At 34.6% G+C, this 14,074-nt stretch overlaps 3 protein-coding genes across 3 annotated transcripts; 1 reads left to right on the top strand and 2 right to left on the bottom strand.

Annotated features, from left to right (window-relative positions):
* Window positions 1-5: 5 nt before the first annotated feature.
* On the bottom strand, window positions 6-2,152 carry LOC114724017 (uncharacterized protein At1g10890; the record flags this gene model as incomplete). The annotated part of the gene is made up of 4 exons (XM_028910292.1): window positions 1,928-2,152; window positions 1,472-1,660; window positions 436-655; window positions 6-212 (listed from the first exon to the last, which is right to left on the bottom strand). Coding segments are annotated over exons 1-4 (747 nt in total), but the record flags the coding sequence as incomplete, so codon positions are not given.
* Window positions 2,153-3,092: 940 nt separating this feature from the next.
* Window positions 3,093-7,149, bottom strand: LOC114724010 (probable LRR receptor-like serine/threonine-protein kinase At5g63710). The gene is made up of 12 exons (XM_028910284.1): window positions 6,904-7,149; window positions 6,597-6,713; window positions 6,365-6,497; window positions 6,146-6,217; window positions 5,502-5,645; window positions 5,310-5,381; window positions 5,138-5,203; window positions 4,957-5,027; window positions 4,729-4,872; window positions 4,245-4,586; window positions 3,760-4,154; window positions 3,093-3,677 (listed from the first exon to the last, which is right to left on the bottom strand). The coding sequence occupies exons 1-12, from the start codon at window positions 6,914-6,916 to the stop codon at window positions 3,366-3,368; spliced, it is 1,881 nt and encodes a 626-aa protein (XP_028766117.1). The 5' UTR covers window positions 6,917-7,149; the 3' UTR covers window positions 3,093-3,365.
* Window positions 7,150-8,895: 1,746 nt separating this feature from the next.
* LOC114724011 (uncharacterized) lies at window positions 8,896-14,048 on the top strand. The gene is made up of 7 exons (XM_028910285.1): window positions 8,896-8,927; window positions 9,026-9,179; window positions 12,221-12,324; window positions 12,409-13,204; window positions 13,327-13,561; window positions 13,799-13,881; window positions 13,980-14,048. Exons 4-7 carry the CDS (start codon window positions 12,479-12,481, stop codon window positions 14,046-14,048), a joined length of 1,113 nt encoding a protein of 370 aa, XP_028766118.1. The 5' UTR covers window positions 8,896-8,927; window positions 9,026-9,179; window positions 12,221-12,324; window positions 12,409-12,478.
* Window positions 14,049-14,074: the final 26 nt, after the last annotated feature.

Below are 14,074 nucleotides of genomic sequence, written 5' to 3' on the forward strand. Positions count from 1 at the left end.
GAATTCATTCGATTGGCATATTCCTGCTCATCTTCAAGTTTCTTTCTCCAAGCAGCCTCTTCTTTCTGCCTCTTAATCATCTCTAATTCCCTTTGACGTTCCTCCTCCTTCCGCTGCAGCTCTAGAGCTTCTCTTCTCTGAGCCTCTTCCACCCTCCTCCTATTTTCCTCAAGCATCATATCCAGCTCTTCTCTCTCTTTACGAGCTTGTTCCTGTAAAACAACATAATTACATCATCAAAGTCGAATGGCAAGTGATTTTCCAGAGGATACGATAACCTTGCCAAACCGTATTATGATACTTGAAGGTATCCCAGGGCGCAGGTTGCATTATAATGCATTAGTTATTCACGTTCAATTTATAAAATGCAGCGATTATGACGCTTGATGATGCAAGGCTATGTTATATGCAGTATCAATAGCCTGCTATACTTACTTCTTTCCTTCTAGCTTCACTGAGGGCATCTTCCTTTTCTTTTTCAAGTTGAGCTTCAACATCATCAAACAATTTCTTCACACCCTCTGCTATGCGCCTTTCTATTTCTAACTTCACTTCCTCTGAACTTAGCTTCTCCTCGACATTTTTCCGTATTGCTTCTTCAAGTCTCAGTGCAGTTTCCTCTTCCAATAATTTCAATTCTTCCTCATGCTGACGCCTGTTACAAAGTGCAGATGTTCAAGAAGATAAGCGGCTGCTGATGAAGAATAAAGAGCTAGAAGCAAATCATAATTACATCAGCTTCCTAGTCCCAGGTGACAATGGAAAAACACAACAGGAGTAGAATGAATACTTAATTTTCATACTTGATTTCAAGTTTTCAACCAGGTCACTCCATTAACGTGGAAAAGATGAGCTTACGCTTATAAGGCATACCTCTAACAAGTTCCTGATCCATACATATGCAGTTTCCTATGGAACAGTAGATAAACTTCGCACCAATTGTTCATCATATATAACAAACATTGTACTACGCAGTAGCTTCCTTCAGAAAAGCCAGTAGAGAAGAATTTAAGCAGTTGCATTTTCAAAGTGAATCACGCATCTGGCACAAGCAAAAATGGGAATTGATTTAGACATAAGTTGCTGTAAACCTATTATCTTCAAACTATAATGCCAATAATTTACTCATTTAGTGTATTCTCACCACCAGCGGCAAAATTTTGCCTCGGTGATAAACATAACTCCTTACACCAAACTGGACTTTTTAATCAAGTTAACCTGCTGGCATCTTTTTAGTTGATCAACCATAAACATGACATTAATAATTAAACTCAGTTAACGCTTTACAAATTCGATGCACCAGGCTCAAGTACGGCCTCTATGGAAGATTCTCGCCTATGATGAACATATATGCCTTTCATTAACCAAAGTTATGCTGAGAAAATGAATTACAATCTCATAGGCATGATAAGTATCCAAGTGTTTTGTGAAGGGAGATCACAAAAAATGGCGCATGAATCAGGAAGTTTACCTTTTCTTTTCTTCTTCCTCTTTTTTCAGTTTGTCAGAGGCAGCTTTATGCTCATTTGAAACAGGGCTAGAACTGCGAGATTTAGGTAGTGGAGACAGTGAAGAGCTCCTACTTCTATGTCTCCTACGATGTCTATGAGCTGGAGACCGTGTTCTCCGACGCTTATGACTCGGAGAGCGACTTCTTCGCCTGCAATCAAACAGCAGATCCAGACTCCACTTGAAAATTACCAAAACTAAGAATTTTCAAAATTAATACGAAAGCCAACACAGGGACGGGCACTTCGAACCCGAACCCGTCTCTGTGGAATAATGACAGTCAGTTTCTTATATGATGTTAAGAGATAAAACATCATCTGAGTTGAAGGGGAACAAGGAATCCAATCATTGTAGCTAAACAAAGGTCGAGGCTTTACAGAAAACTTGGACTAGGAGCAGCAAGATATAAAAAGAAAACCTGGTCCGGGTAGAATTGGAATAGGGCGAGCGGCTCCGATCTCTGCGGCTTCTACGGCTGTGACGGTGACCCACAGGGGACGGAGAATATCTCCTCCTGTACGACGGAGAGCGCGACAGGCTTCGAGGCATCGATTTCGACAACAACGATTACAAGCTACACAGAACTAAAAACCCTAGAAATCACTGGAGTACCACCACTACCTTTTGCGCGCAATGGCTCCAAAGTCCACACAGTCTCAACGAGAAAATTTTTTTTGACTTCCAACTTCCAAGCTCCAAGTGCCAACCGACGTCAAAAAAGGATAGTTCCAACTTCCAAGTGCCAACACTGTAAATTAAGTTAAATCTAAACATTTGACCAAAGAAAATTAAACAAATCAAAAGGTAGAATAATTTAAGCTAAAAATTTAAAAATATTTTTTAAACATTTAAAAACATAAAAATAACATTAATGTTCATACAAATTACGAAATTAATATAAAAAAATGTAAAAAATTAGACTAAAGTATATTATTTGAAAATAATGTAGTCTATTTTAAGTATTGATCACATTTTGTGCACTTAACCAAATAGTTGACTGTTCTATCTCAGATAGTCAGATTCTCAGTTATCCTGAAAGCATTTAGGTTACTATTTCCATAGAATTAGACATATGGTAATAATCTTATAAATGAGTTATAGCATTTATGACAAATAAATAATGAGATTTGTTATTTTTTATATTTTATATTTATAATCGGAATAAATTGATAATATACTGTAACTTGGATTTATTTCGAAATTGTGAACACCTAAAACTCAAAAGCATGTCAAAAATATAAAAAAGACGGCTTCAATTGCTAGAAGATAAAATATTTCAAAAAAACATAGTCAAGTTAATGGATTTACGAAAAATTTAGAGCGGTCTTTATGCATTTAAATTGAAATAAAGTAAAGTTGTTGACTATGCAATTAATATATTTTTTTTATATTTTACATTGACGATTTAAAATATGAAGACGAAAGTTATAGCATTTTGAGGTATATTATATTCCATATTAATGTTTTAGAATGTCGTTCAAAAATGGTTTCAGGGATTATTTTAATTAAGATACATAGCAACCAAATTAATATAAAAAGACCTTATCTATTCTCACTTCAGTTCAGGGAAGATTGGCAATATCTTACATGCAACAGATGCAAGTTTACACGAGGCAGGTACAGAGATACGTGTGTCGCACTAGGGCGTAGGCCTTGCCTCTAATACTCTACCTCTACAACGACTCACCTGTGCCAAAAACAAAAGCTTGATACAGAAAAGAGTTTCCTTTTTCGGTTTTTGGTTCATTGGATATCGAACACTATCCACCACACTGTATTTAAGGTACATGTGCTTGACTTAGAAGAAGCATTTGCATTTCTCAAAACAGAGTCCTGCAAAACCATATATGTGTCTTTTATCTTGCCCAGGAAAGCTGAATAGCCTCTTGATGGTGCGTAGATTCATCAGCCCAAGCAAATTGGTGAGCCAAGAGTGACATTTCTCTATTGTTCATCTCTTCCATTAGCTCCCACTCTGCCCATCTCTCTGCCAAACCTTCCCCATTCAGCAAATTCACTACCTCTGACATGCTTGGTCGATCCTCAGGCGAGCCTTGCGTGCAAAGCAAGGCAACCTGAATAATCCTCTCCACTTCCTTCACATCATAGCTCTCCAAATTCTTGTCCACTATGTCCTTTATCCTCTTCTCCCTCAGCAGCTTCTTAATCTGCAGAGTTGAACATAGAAAACGAGTCATCAACAGTAACAGTTTTTACATTTCAAGATACAACAATGGACTAGAATCTTACATGATCTAGCAGAAGAACCTCCTCCTCTTCTTCGAGCCGGGAGAAGTCGATTGCTCGTTGACCTGTCACAATTTCAAGAAGTGTTATGCCATATCCAAAGACATCAGTTTTTTCTGATGATTTTCCTGTGGACAAGTATTCTGGGGCTATATGTCCCATTGTACCCCTCACTTGAGTGGTAACACTGGTCAGTCTTGTGTCAACCAGCTTAGCTAGGCCAAAATCTCCGAGAACTGCTTCAAATTCATCATCTAACAGGATGTTTGCTGCCTTTAAATCGCGATGTATGATCTTAGGATTACATTGCTCGTGCAAATACTCCAATCCATGTGCTGTACCAAATGCTATACGTTTCCTTGTTGGCCAGTCCAGACCTCTCTCTCCAGGTTTCAAATCTAATTGCATCATCCACAAATTAGTGTCAAGAATTTAACTCAAATATAGTCAGTCAACTCCAGAATTGAAGAAAAGTGTGGTTCTATTACCTCTCAAGCGATATGCAACACTTAGATTTTGCATGAAAGGATATACAAGGATTCTTTCGGTTGAGGTTGTACAGAACCCAATCAAACGTAGGAGATTTCTGTGAACTGCAACGCTTATAAGTTGAACTTCTCTTTGGAATGCGGCCTCTCCACCAGGATTATGATAATCGGCCAGGCGTTTCACTGCAATCCTTGTGTTGTCCAAGAGTACTCCTTTGTATACTCTTCCAAAGCCTCCTTGGCCAATCACGTTGCTTTCACTGAAATTTTTTGTGGCTAGCTGAAGTTCACGCAAAGAAAATCTTCTCAATTGCCCAAATGAAATCTTGCTCTCATCTTCACCTGATCAAATATTACTTTTCAAAGAGTTTTTCCAGAAGTATGCAATAAGTATGACTCTGAACACGTTAAAAATATCAATCATATTCCAATTAGGACGGTGAAGATAAATGACTAGAAGGACCCCAGCATTATAAGAAAATACCTGAAACATCAACAAAAACATCACTTTTGTGTCTTTGCGCGAATCGGTATACATATGTAAAGATGACCCCTAAACATAGAATTCCGAAGGCGCCACAACTTGCCAAACTTAAAGCCACTGCAACTTTTGATTTGTTGGTTGAAGCTACAGGAAAATGTAAACTTTAGGTTTAGAACTTTTTGAATATCAAAAACTACACAAGACAAAGGAAAAAATGAAAATAAAAACCTGGAATAGCTGAATTAGAAGCACAAGGTTGCTCCAAGCTAGAGCCACATTGAAGGTTCGTATTTGAAAAGCTGAAAAGTGATAAAGTAGCAAAAAGCAAATTGTATGTATTTTTTCAGAATACAGTTATCTTAAGTAAATCCCAAAAAACTAGAGAGATTCAAGTTTTAATAAAATTTACTTGAAGATTGGAATTGAAAAGAGGTGCTTTGGGATGGTTCCAGTTAAATTATTAGAAGAAAGATCCCTGTCAATAATAAATCATAGCATACAGATGTAAGCAAACTCAAGGTAGGAGAAATCCCAAAAACTAAAGACAAAAAAAAAAAAGTCATCAGAATGGAAATTCTTACAATTCTGATAACCTACTGAGATTTTCAACAGAATCCGGTATGAATCCAAACAAGTCATTCCCTTTCAATACCCTGAATAACCATCATCACTTACAATCATACATTGTTCAATCTCTCAAAAGGCTTTCATATGATCCATAATTCTTAGAAGGAGGGACAAGAGTATCTGAAAAATGGAAAGTACAGCCTTACAGAGTCCTTAGAGAGGAAAGTTGACCCCACGTGGATGGTATGGAACCATTAAAATTATTGTCAGCAAGATTTAGATATTGCAGGCGTGTCAACTTGGCAATATAATCAGGCAAGAAACCTGAAAGACTATTGTTCTGCAATTCCCTGTAATAATTAATTTGGCTAATAAGAGATAATATCATGGAAGAAATCTATTGTATATTATTAGATTATATTTCAATTTATAAGTGAGGCAAATTAGTTGGGAGAAAAACGATAAATATAAATACTTTAAAGTAATTTAGTAACTTTTTCATTTTCACAAATTAGTCAATTAGATCTTATATTAAGGACTGAAAGTAGTATTTCTTAACATACAAATCGTATTTGTAAAATGGTATGCAAGAAATGAGTATTTAGAATTCAATTTTTAAGCTTATAACAGATGATGAAAATCACAAGAAGTTGAAAAGGAAGTTCCTCTCAACCCATAGGTCATGATTTAATTATTAGAAAATCTTCTATATGAAGTTCTTATGATTTATTCTTGGTAAATCAGACACTAGCCCAACAAATTACCCATGACAAACAAGGTTTCTCTGATTAGCTGGACCAGCGCAGTAGCACTGAGGCAGTATTGCTGAATCTTACAAATACCAACTTACAAGGTAATCAAGTATTTCAATTTGGTAATTGAAGGAGACAGTGTCCCTGAAAATCCTTTTGAACCCAAGCTCCTGCATGATGATCCATTGGCATGATTGAATCACAAAAACATTTAACAAAACTCCTACAAAGGTTACATACATAAAAGAAAAAGTAGTATGTTAGGAAAAGAAGAAAGGGAGGTTAAAGATTTGTCTTTCTGACATGGTTAATCTTACAGAGATATGACATGTCCATCTCTGCATGTGACATGAGACCAACTAAAGCATGGGCTCACAAGAAAACTATTCCAATCTGTCATCTGATGGTTAGAATCATTGAGGACCTTCAAAAAATCTAACAAAGCTTCACCTGTATAGTAAAGTCAATGACCCGAACAGACATTCGCATCAAATAATAGGTCCCAGTGATCCCATAAAGTTACAAAAGATAAGAAAATGTGCACAACACCTTCCACATCAGGACCAGTAGTTGCACAGCTGAGTCCTGAGATGGCCAAGAATAACAGCCACCTGGTCATCCGTTTTAGAGGAATATAAGCCTCTTTGATCTCCGAGGAATATTCAGCTGGGAAAATAAAAGAACCTCAAGGAATGATTTTTATCATGGAAAGTTGATAACCGACACATTAACAAGAATGAGTTATCCCCATCAAACAATGGATTGAATTGAAATATCTACTATTTCCCAGAAGGCAAAAAAGGCAACCTTTGTGAGAAGATAAGAGGCACACAAAGAGGGGAAGCAAGAAACTTACAAGCTGGAGACATGGGGGACTCACTGGTTCCTGCAGCATGAACACTGATGGGAGAGTGGGAGACGAGGGAGGAGACATTTATTGTTGTCAGGAAGAAAACAGTCAAAACCAACTAAAGTGAGTCACTGGGACCCAGTGGTCAATGGGCAACACAATTAAGGATTAAAAATTCTAGAAAAAGGAACGGCCAATTTCTGGGTTGCCCAATGCTAAAGAGCAGGATAGGAGGGATGCTTGGTGGTAGTGGCAGCGGTGGAAAGGGCAGAAGAATCCCACTGAGCTGAGAGGCTTTGATTTTTAATCATAAACAATATAATAGTAGTATTCATGCCTACCTTTTATCTGTTCCTCAATTTGATGAAAATGCCCAAAAGTGCTGAGCTGTGGAAAGAAGCTTCCACTATGATCCACTTTGGATTATAGCTCCCTTACCCGTTTCGCGACAGCGCCCCTACGAATTTTCCTAAAGGTGCACACTTTTAAAAGGCATTAATAATTTGACTGCCACCATCAAAAGTATATATTTCAAATATTCTTTTTATAAAATGAATTTTATATTTAAAACTAAAAGAATATTAAAATTTAATTATATAGGTATTATTTTTCTGATATTATTTAAAACAATTTATATCTTGAATCAAAATAAAAAAAATTACTGAAATAGTTTTAAACTTTTAATATTAATGGGATGAAATTAGGGGTATGCAATTCGTTCTAGGCAGCCCGTTCTGTTCTGACCCAATCAATATAGGTCCGACCGTCCGAGTGGGGTCAAGAACGGAACTAGGAGGGGACGGAGGATTATCCCGGAACGTTCCGTTCTGTCTCAACTTTCATAACTTTTCCATTTTATTTCAGGTTAACACAGTATTTGATCTATACAATTTGTTTTTATTTTAACTTTGATTTAGCTTTTACAAAATCCCATTTAACAGTTTTTGAAAATAATAATATATTTTTATAAAAATTTCTGATTTAAAATTTTGTAATTTTCTTTTTTTAATCATTTTTTCTATTAGTATTAAGATTTCATTAGACAAAAAACTTTAGAGATGAAAACATTCTAGTTCATGTCTTAAATATAAGTGCTAGCTGACTAATTTGAGTAGATTAAGAAAATAAATTAAATTAGTTATTTACAATAAATATATGTCGTCTTCCCTAAAATATACTTAATAATCAAGTTTATTGGTTAGAATTATTATTATTAGAAGAATTATCTTAAAAAAATAAATAAATATGAGAGATAAATAGATCGAGGTCTTATATTTAAAATTAAAATAAAAGTCAAACAAGATCTTATATTAAGCATAAAGTAATACTACCTCTGGTTTTTAATATAAGACTTTGTTTGACTTTTATTTGGTCTTAAATATAAGATCATAATCTATTTTTTCTCATATTTATATATATTTTTTCTAATATAATTCTTATAACAATAATAATTTTAACTAACACATTTAATTAGTAAGAATATTTTTAAAAAAATAATATCTATTTATTATAAATAACTAATTTATTTATTTTTTTAATATTTTTAAATTAGTTAACTAAATTTTATAATTAAGATGCTAGTATCATCTAAAATTATAAGAACTACAACGAAGATCAGAGCAAATTGTTGAAGTTACAAGTGTCTTGTATGAAATTATTAATTCTTCACTCTTCAGATGCTCCTACGCTCTCTCCCCCTTCTCCCACTCGAAAAATCTTCGTTCAGATAAAGCCGACCTGCTCATTCATCTTTCCTGTTTTTTCACGCGTTTCTTTCCTTGGTTCATCATTCAGTCGACGCTCAAAAGGGTTTCTTTTCTCCTTCTGCAACAACCCTAAACAAACTCTTTCATCTTCCTTCTCGATCAAACGCGGCGTCTCAACGGGGACGATTTTGGCAGTTGGCTTCCCTTTATCCTCGGTTCCTCACTTTTCGGTCTTCCTCATCAGTTTCTTGCCGCCCTTCGCACTGTCCCAGCGCCCAATTTGCTCTCTCTCTTTTTCAAGGACTCTAAATCTTGCAGTCCCAGGTATTTGATTTTCGATCCTTAGAAATCCTGTTTGTTTCAGTGTGTTTTTGTGTGTTAGAATGGAATCTGACTAGTGCATTGATTGGAATAATTGGCAGGTGGCTGTTCTTGGAGTGACAATCAGTAAAGGCAAGTACGTTGCAGAATCGAACGTGATTAGTCTGATTGAGCAGGTTATCAATCAATTGCTTAAATAGTGAATTGGATGCTATAATGGCTGATGGAGATGTCAAATTGCAGAGGAAGATGCAGGTAAATTTTTGATTTTTTAATTCCTAAATGCACCCAGGTTTTACATTGCCAAGCCAAGTGAGTTCTAATCAATATTTTTCTCAGCTGTACTGCATTAGCCACTTCAGCTAGAAAATTAGCAGAGTACTTGCTCCGCGTTTTACTTGCACGGATTAAAAATATTAATTTAGTTAGTCATTAATAATAAATAAATATTATCTTCTTAAAATATTTTTACTAATTATGTGTATAAATTAAAACAATTATTTAATAAAATTAAATTTTTGACATGTATAATTATTATTAAAAAATTAATTTTAAAAAATAGATAAATATAAAAAATAAATTAAATAAAAGTTTTTAAAAGGGAGAATCTTATTTAAATCCAGCTGAAATACCAAAATTTAAAATCAAGCCTATACTTTGAACAAATTCCTAATAAGGATTAAAGGCCTAATTAGAAATTTAGAAATGTTCTTGAAAGTCAAGAATGCCCCTCTATAATTGAAATGAATTGTTATCTTTATAATTTGAGTGATTTTTTTTCTTTTTTTTGGTTGACTTTATATTTTTCTCTCTCATAAATTCTTTGTCTGCCTCACAAATTCTTTTCTTGAAATACAAAAACAGTAAATGTTTAGTAAATAATAGGAAATTATAATACAATCATTGATTCATATTAAGAATTACTCCAACACTCTAATCAATCTAACAGTGTTGGTTAATGCTAGATTTTAATTTTCAATGGGTTTGATTTTTGCTCAATTTTAACATTGATCCATCCTTCATATACTTAATAATATATACACACATGTACACTTGGAAAATTGGTAAAATAGTGTAGACGGAGGATCATAATATATAATTAATTTGTTCTGAAATAGTCAAAGGAAAAAGGCATACGATTGTCATGAATAAATAGGAAACTATTTGAAAAGCCTTTGAGTTAAGAATTATGGACTATTTGATTCCTTATTCAGACCGGCACCTTTTACAAATTGATTAGCGCATTGGAGTAATTATTAATGTGAATTGCGAACATTATTATAATTTCATGTCATTTACTATGGATTAAGAACTTTCGTATTTTAGGAAAACAATTTGTAAAGGAGAAAAATATAGAACTAACAACTCATTTTAATTAAAGAGGTGCATTTTGGACTTTAAACAACATTCATAAATCTCTAATTAGGTCTATTTGCCTTATTAGGAATTTGTACAAAGTGAAGACCTACTTTTGAATTTTAGTGTTTTAACTTGATTTAATTAGGATTATCCCTTTTTAAAATCAATTTAAAAATTAAACTAATTTTTATATTAGTTTCAGAAAGTTGACTTACATCAAGGATAGGCGGGATGTCTTAAGTTGGCTTTGAACTTTTTTCTAAGAATATCGGCGAGAAGTCCCGAGACCAGAATGGCATCGGGATCCGTGAATGGGGCATAGAGATTACGGACTAAGGGTGTGTTTGGATGAAACCAAACCGTGGTTTGGAAAAGTGATTCTGGAGAATAGATTCTGGGGAAAATAGATTCTGTGAAGAATAGATTTTGTAAAAAGTGATTCTGAGAAGTGAGAGTGTTTGGATAGTTGTTATCAGAAGCACTTTTTATATATACAAATTACTAAAAAAAAGACATAAGTTAATATGATAATTACAGAAAAAATAGATTTTATGATATATTTTAATTTGAAGGAATAAAATTGTTAATAATATGTTTTTTACCACATAATTAATAATACATAAGATAATATAATTAATAAATAATTAATGTGTATATATATTTATAAAATATAAGATTAAATATATTTATAAAAAAATATGTTTATAAAAAAAATAACAAGATACATATCATATAGGCCCTCACACTCTCCCTTTTTTCTCCAAAAGCAAAAAAATTTTTCTTTTTCCAAAACCATGGTTTTGGTTTTTGGAGGGGCTGTTTGGGTAGATTATTCCCCAAACCATGGTTTGGGGTGTCACCCAAACACACCCTAAGAAGTATAATACTCCTCCGGTCCTTAATATAAGACCCATTTAACTAATTTGATTAGATTAAGGAAGTTAGGTAAGTTAGTTAATTATAAGAAATGTGACATGTTTGTCCTAAAATATCATAATCATCTTTTTTAATACCCATTCTTCTTCTCCTACTTGATTATGGTTGAGGGAGTATATATAGGGGTAATTTAGAAAAAAATTGATAAATATGAGAAATAAGTCTTATATTTAGGACCAAAACCAACTCAACAATTGGGTCCTATATTAAAGACCGGAGGAGTAACTTTCAAAAATTCAATGCCTTTTTATTAAAATATTCTTACTCCTTTGGTTTTATTTATAAGATAGAAAGAAGATATTTTTTATCCTATTTATAAAGTATTAAAAGAAATTTTTTATATTGATGTACTCCTCCGGTCCTTAATATAAGACCCATTTAACTAATTTGATTAGATTAAGGAAGTTAGGTAAATTAGTTAATTATAAGAAAAGTGACACATTTTTCCTAAAACACCATAATCATCTTTTTTTAATACCCCTCTCCTTCTTCTATTTGATTATGGTTGAGAGAATATCTATAGGGGTAATTTAGAGAAAATTGATAAATATGAGAAATGGATCTTATATTTAGGACCAAAACCAACTCAAGAATTGGGTCCTATATTAAGGACCAGAGGAGTATAATTTTATTCTATTTGGCTCATACATGACATATAATACATATTAAATAATAATAAAATTGAAGAGTTGAATTTTAAATGAAAGTTAATAAAAGTTAAGGTTTTTTTAATCTGTGTGTATAATATGTTAAAAGTGATTTATAAATAGGATCGGAGGAATATTATTTAGAGGTGTTTGGATAGAAACAAAATCATGAGTTTAAAAATAATTTTATGATATACAAAATAAATAAATATACTGAAGAATTTGTTTTGATTTTAAAAAAATAATTTTAAGGTGATCCGAACACCTTTGTCTCGATTTGCGCTGACCGCTTCATGAGTGTTTTTTGTCTTTTCATCAAATTAAGGATAAACTCTTTTTACTGCACTTAAACAGAAAGTCGTCCTCGTCTTCGCCATCCCCGTCCTCCTTGGCTTAAGTTGAGTGGGTCCCTTCCCAACACGAGAGCACCGTACCCCGGGAACGCCGGAGCTGCGAAGGTTGGGGTTTCTCTTTCTTTTAAGTTTTAATGTTTGATCGTGTAAATAATAATTAATTATGAAACTATTAATTCATAAATTAAGGTTAAAATTAAAGAAACAAAATTAGGGCACAGAGGGCGTGGGGTCATAATTTGATAAAGCAGCGCGGGGAATGGCGGCCAATCCAGACAAACAGGCACCGGGATTGGACGACAGGATCAAGTACGAGTCTTGGGATTGTCACCATGATATTTCTATTCACCTGCGCAACAAGAGCAGGAACCTCCAATCAAGAAACGACAAACTCAGCTTCTTTACTTCTCTATCCGAAGCTTTGCATGTTCAGAATCCACTGGCCGACCCAGATGTCGTGCATTATTTAGATGACCTCTACGACAGTGTCAAATCCCAGTTGCTCCATCTCCTGGAAGTAAATAGAGCTGTATCACCCGATGTGTCTGATGATAATGTTGATCATGTGCCGTATAAGTTTTTCTTGGATCATCTGAGGCTGGACGGAAAATCTTATGCGCTTGTCATCCCGGAAGACGGTGTCTATATTAAATACGAAGCGGAGGAACCAGAGGATTCTACATTACCAACTACAACACGCTCTGAGTCGAACCTTGATGATCGGACCCGTCTTATTTCTATCGATACTAATTTGAACTCTGAGGCAGAGCAGCTTCGTAAATCACCAGGTAGGAAACAAAAGCAACCTCTTCAAACGATTGTGGATCCAAAGGCGACGACGCGCAGGGGTAGGAAACCAAAACAACCTCTCGCCCTTAGCACCGATGTTCGATCGAACGTGGATTTGGAAGTGAAAGAAGAAGAAGATGAAGACGACCATCTGCCTGACTTAAAAAGGCCCCTCATAAAACAACCAGAACCTGTTGTACGTATCGCAAATTTAATGAATCCATCATTTTTGTTTCATTTCAATTTTTTGTTCTTTGTTTTGCGTTATGTATACTGTTTGTAGGATTTGCATAAATTCCTTTATTTGCTGCTTCCTAGGTGAATGTGGATCGGTGGTGGGAGAAACAAAAAGCCCGTGCACGGAAACACACAGCATTTAGAGATAAGCTCATGGATAATCTCAGGAGGCCTTACTCCGAGGACGAGTACCGGATGCTTCTTAAACAACTTAGTGAAAAGAAACCAGTGAAAAGCCAAAGAGTTTTGCGTTCGTGCACAAAAAGCTATGACGACGACACTCGTCCTTCAAAGTCTATTCTTGATTACCATGCTGGTAAGTAGGATTCATCGCACTGCTTTAGTACATTCTCCCACTTGCAATATAGCTTTGCATGTATGACACTACTATGGTCTAGCTGTACATAATAAAATCTACTGATATGAGTACATTGGTTGAACTATGAGATTGGACTAGCTCTAGTCTAGATTCCTTAATTTTAGTTTTCTTGTTGTCTCTTGGCATCCCTTGTTCAAGATCACTTACTTGTTCAGTTTCGAGCTGAATCTGCAGATCTTGCAAAGAGAATAGATTCAGTTCGTGATGATCATCCCAGAGTTCTGAATCTCCTTCGTGGATATTTCTTTTGGATGACAGTATGTTTAGATTTTCAGCATCCCATACGTTCGTTTTAATTAGATGTTCTGTGCCGGTATATCGCTTTTTGATTCATAATATGCATATTTGGTGACAGAATTTATCTCAAGAAGGGTCGTTTCTACCATGGGAAGATGCATCATGTCTGGAGGCGCTGCCACAATAGGAGCGCTGCATTTGATTTTGAGGGGA

The sequence above is a fragment of the Neltuma alba genome, unplaced genomic scaffold (genome assembly GCF_004799145.2).
Source record: "Neltuma alba isolate B1F8T4 unplaced genomic scaffold, ASM479914v2 tig00012164_pilon, whole genome shotgun sequence".
In the NCBI taxonomy this organism is placed as follows: Eukaryota; Viridiplantae; Streptophyta; class Magnoliopsida; order Fabales; family Fabaceae; genus Neltuma; species Neltuma alba.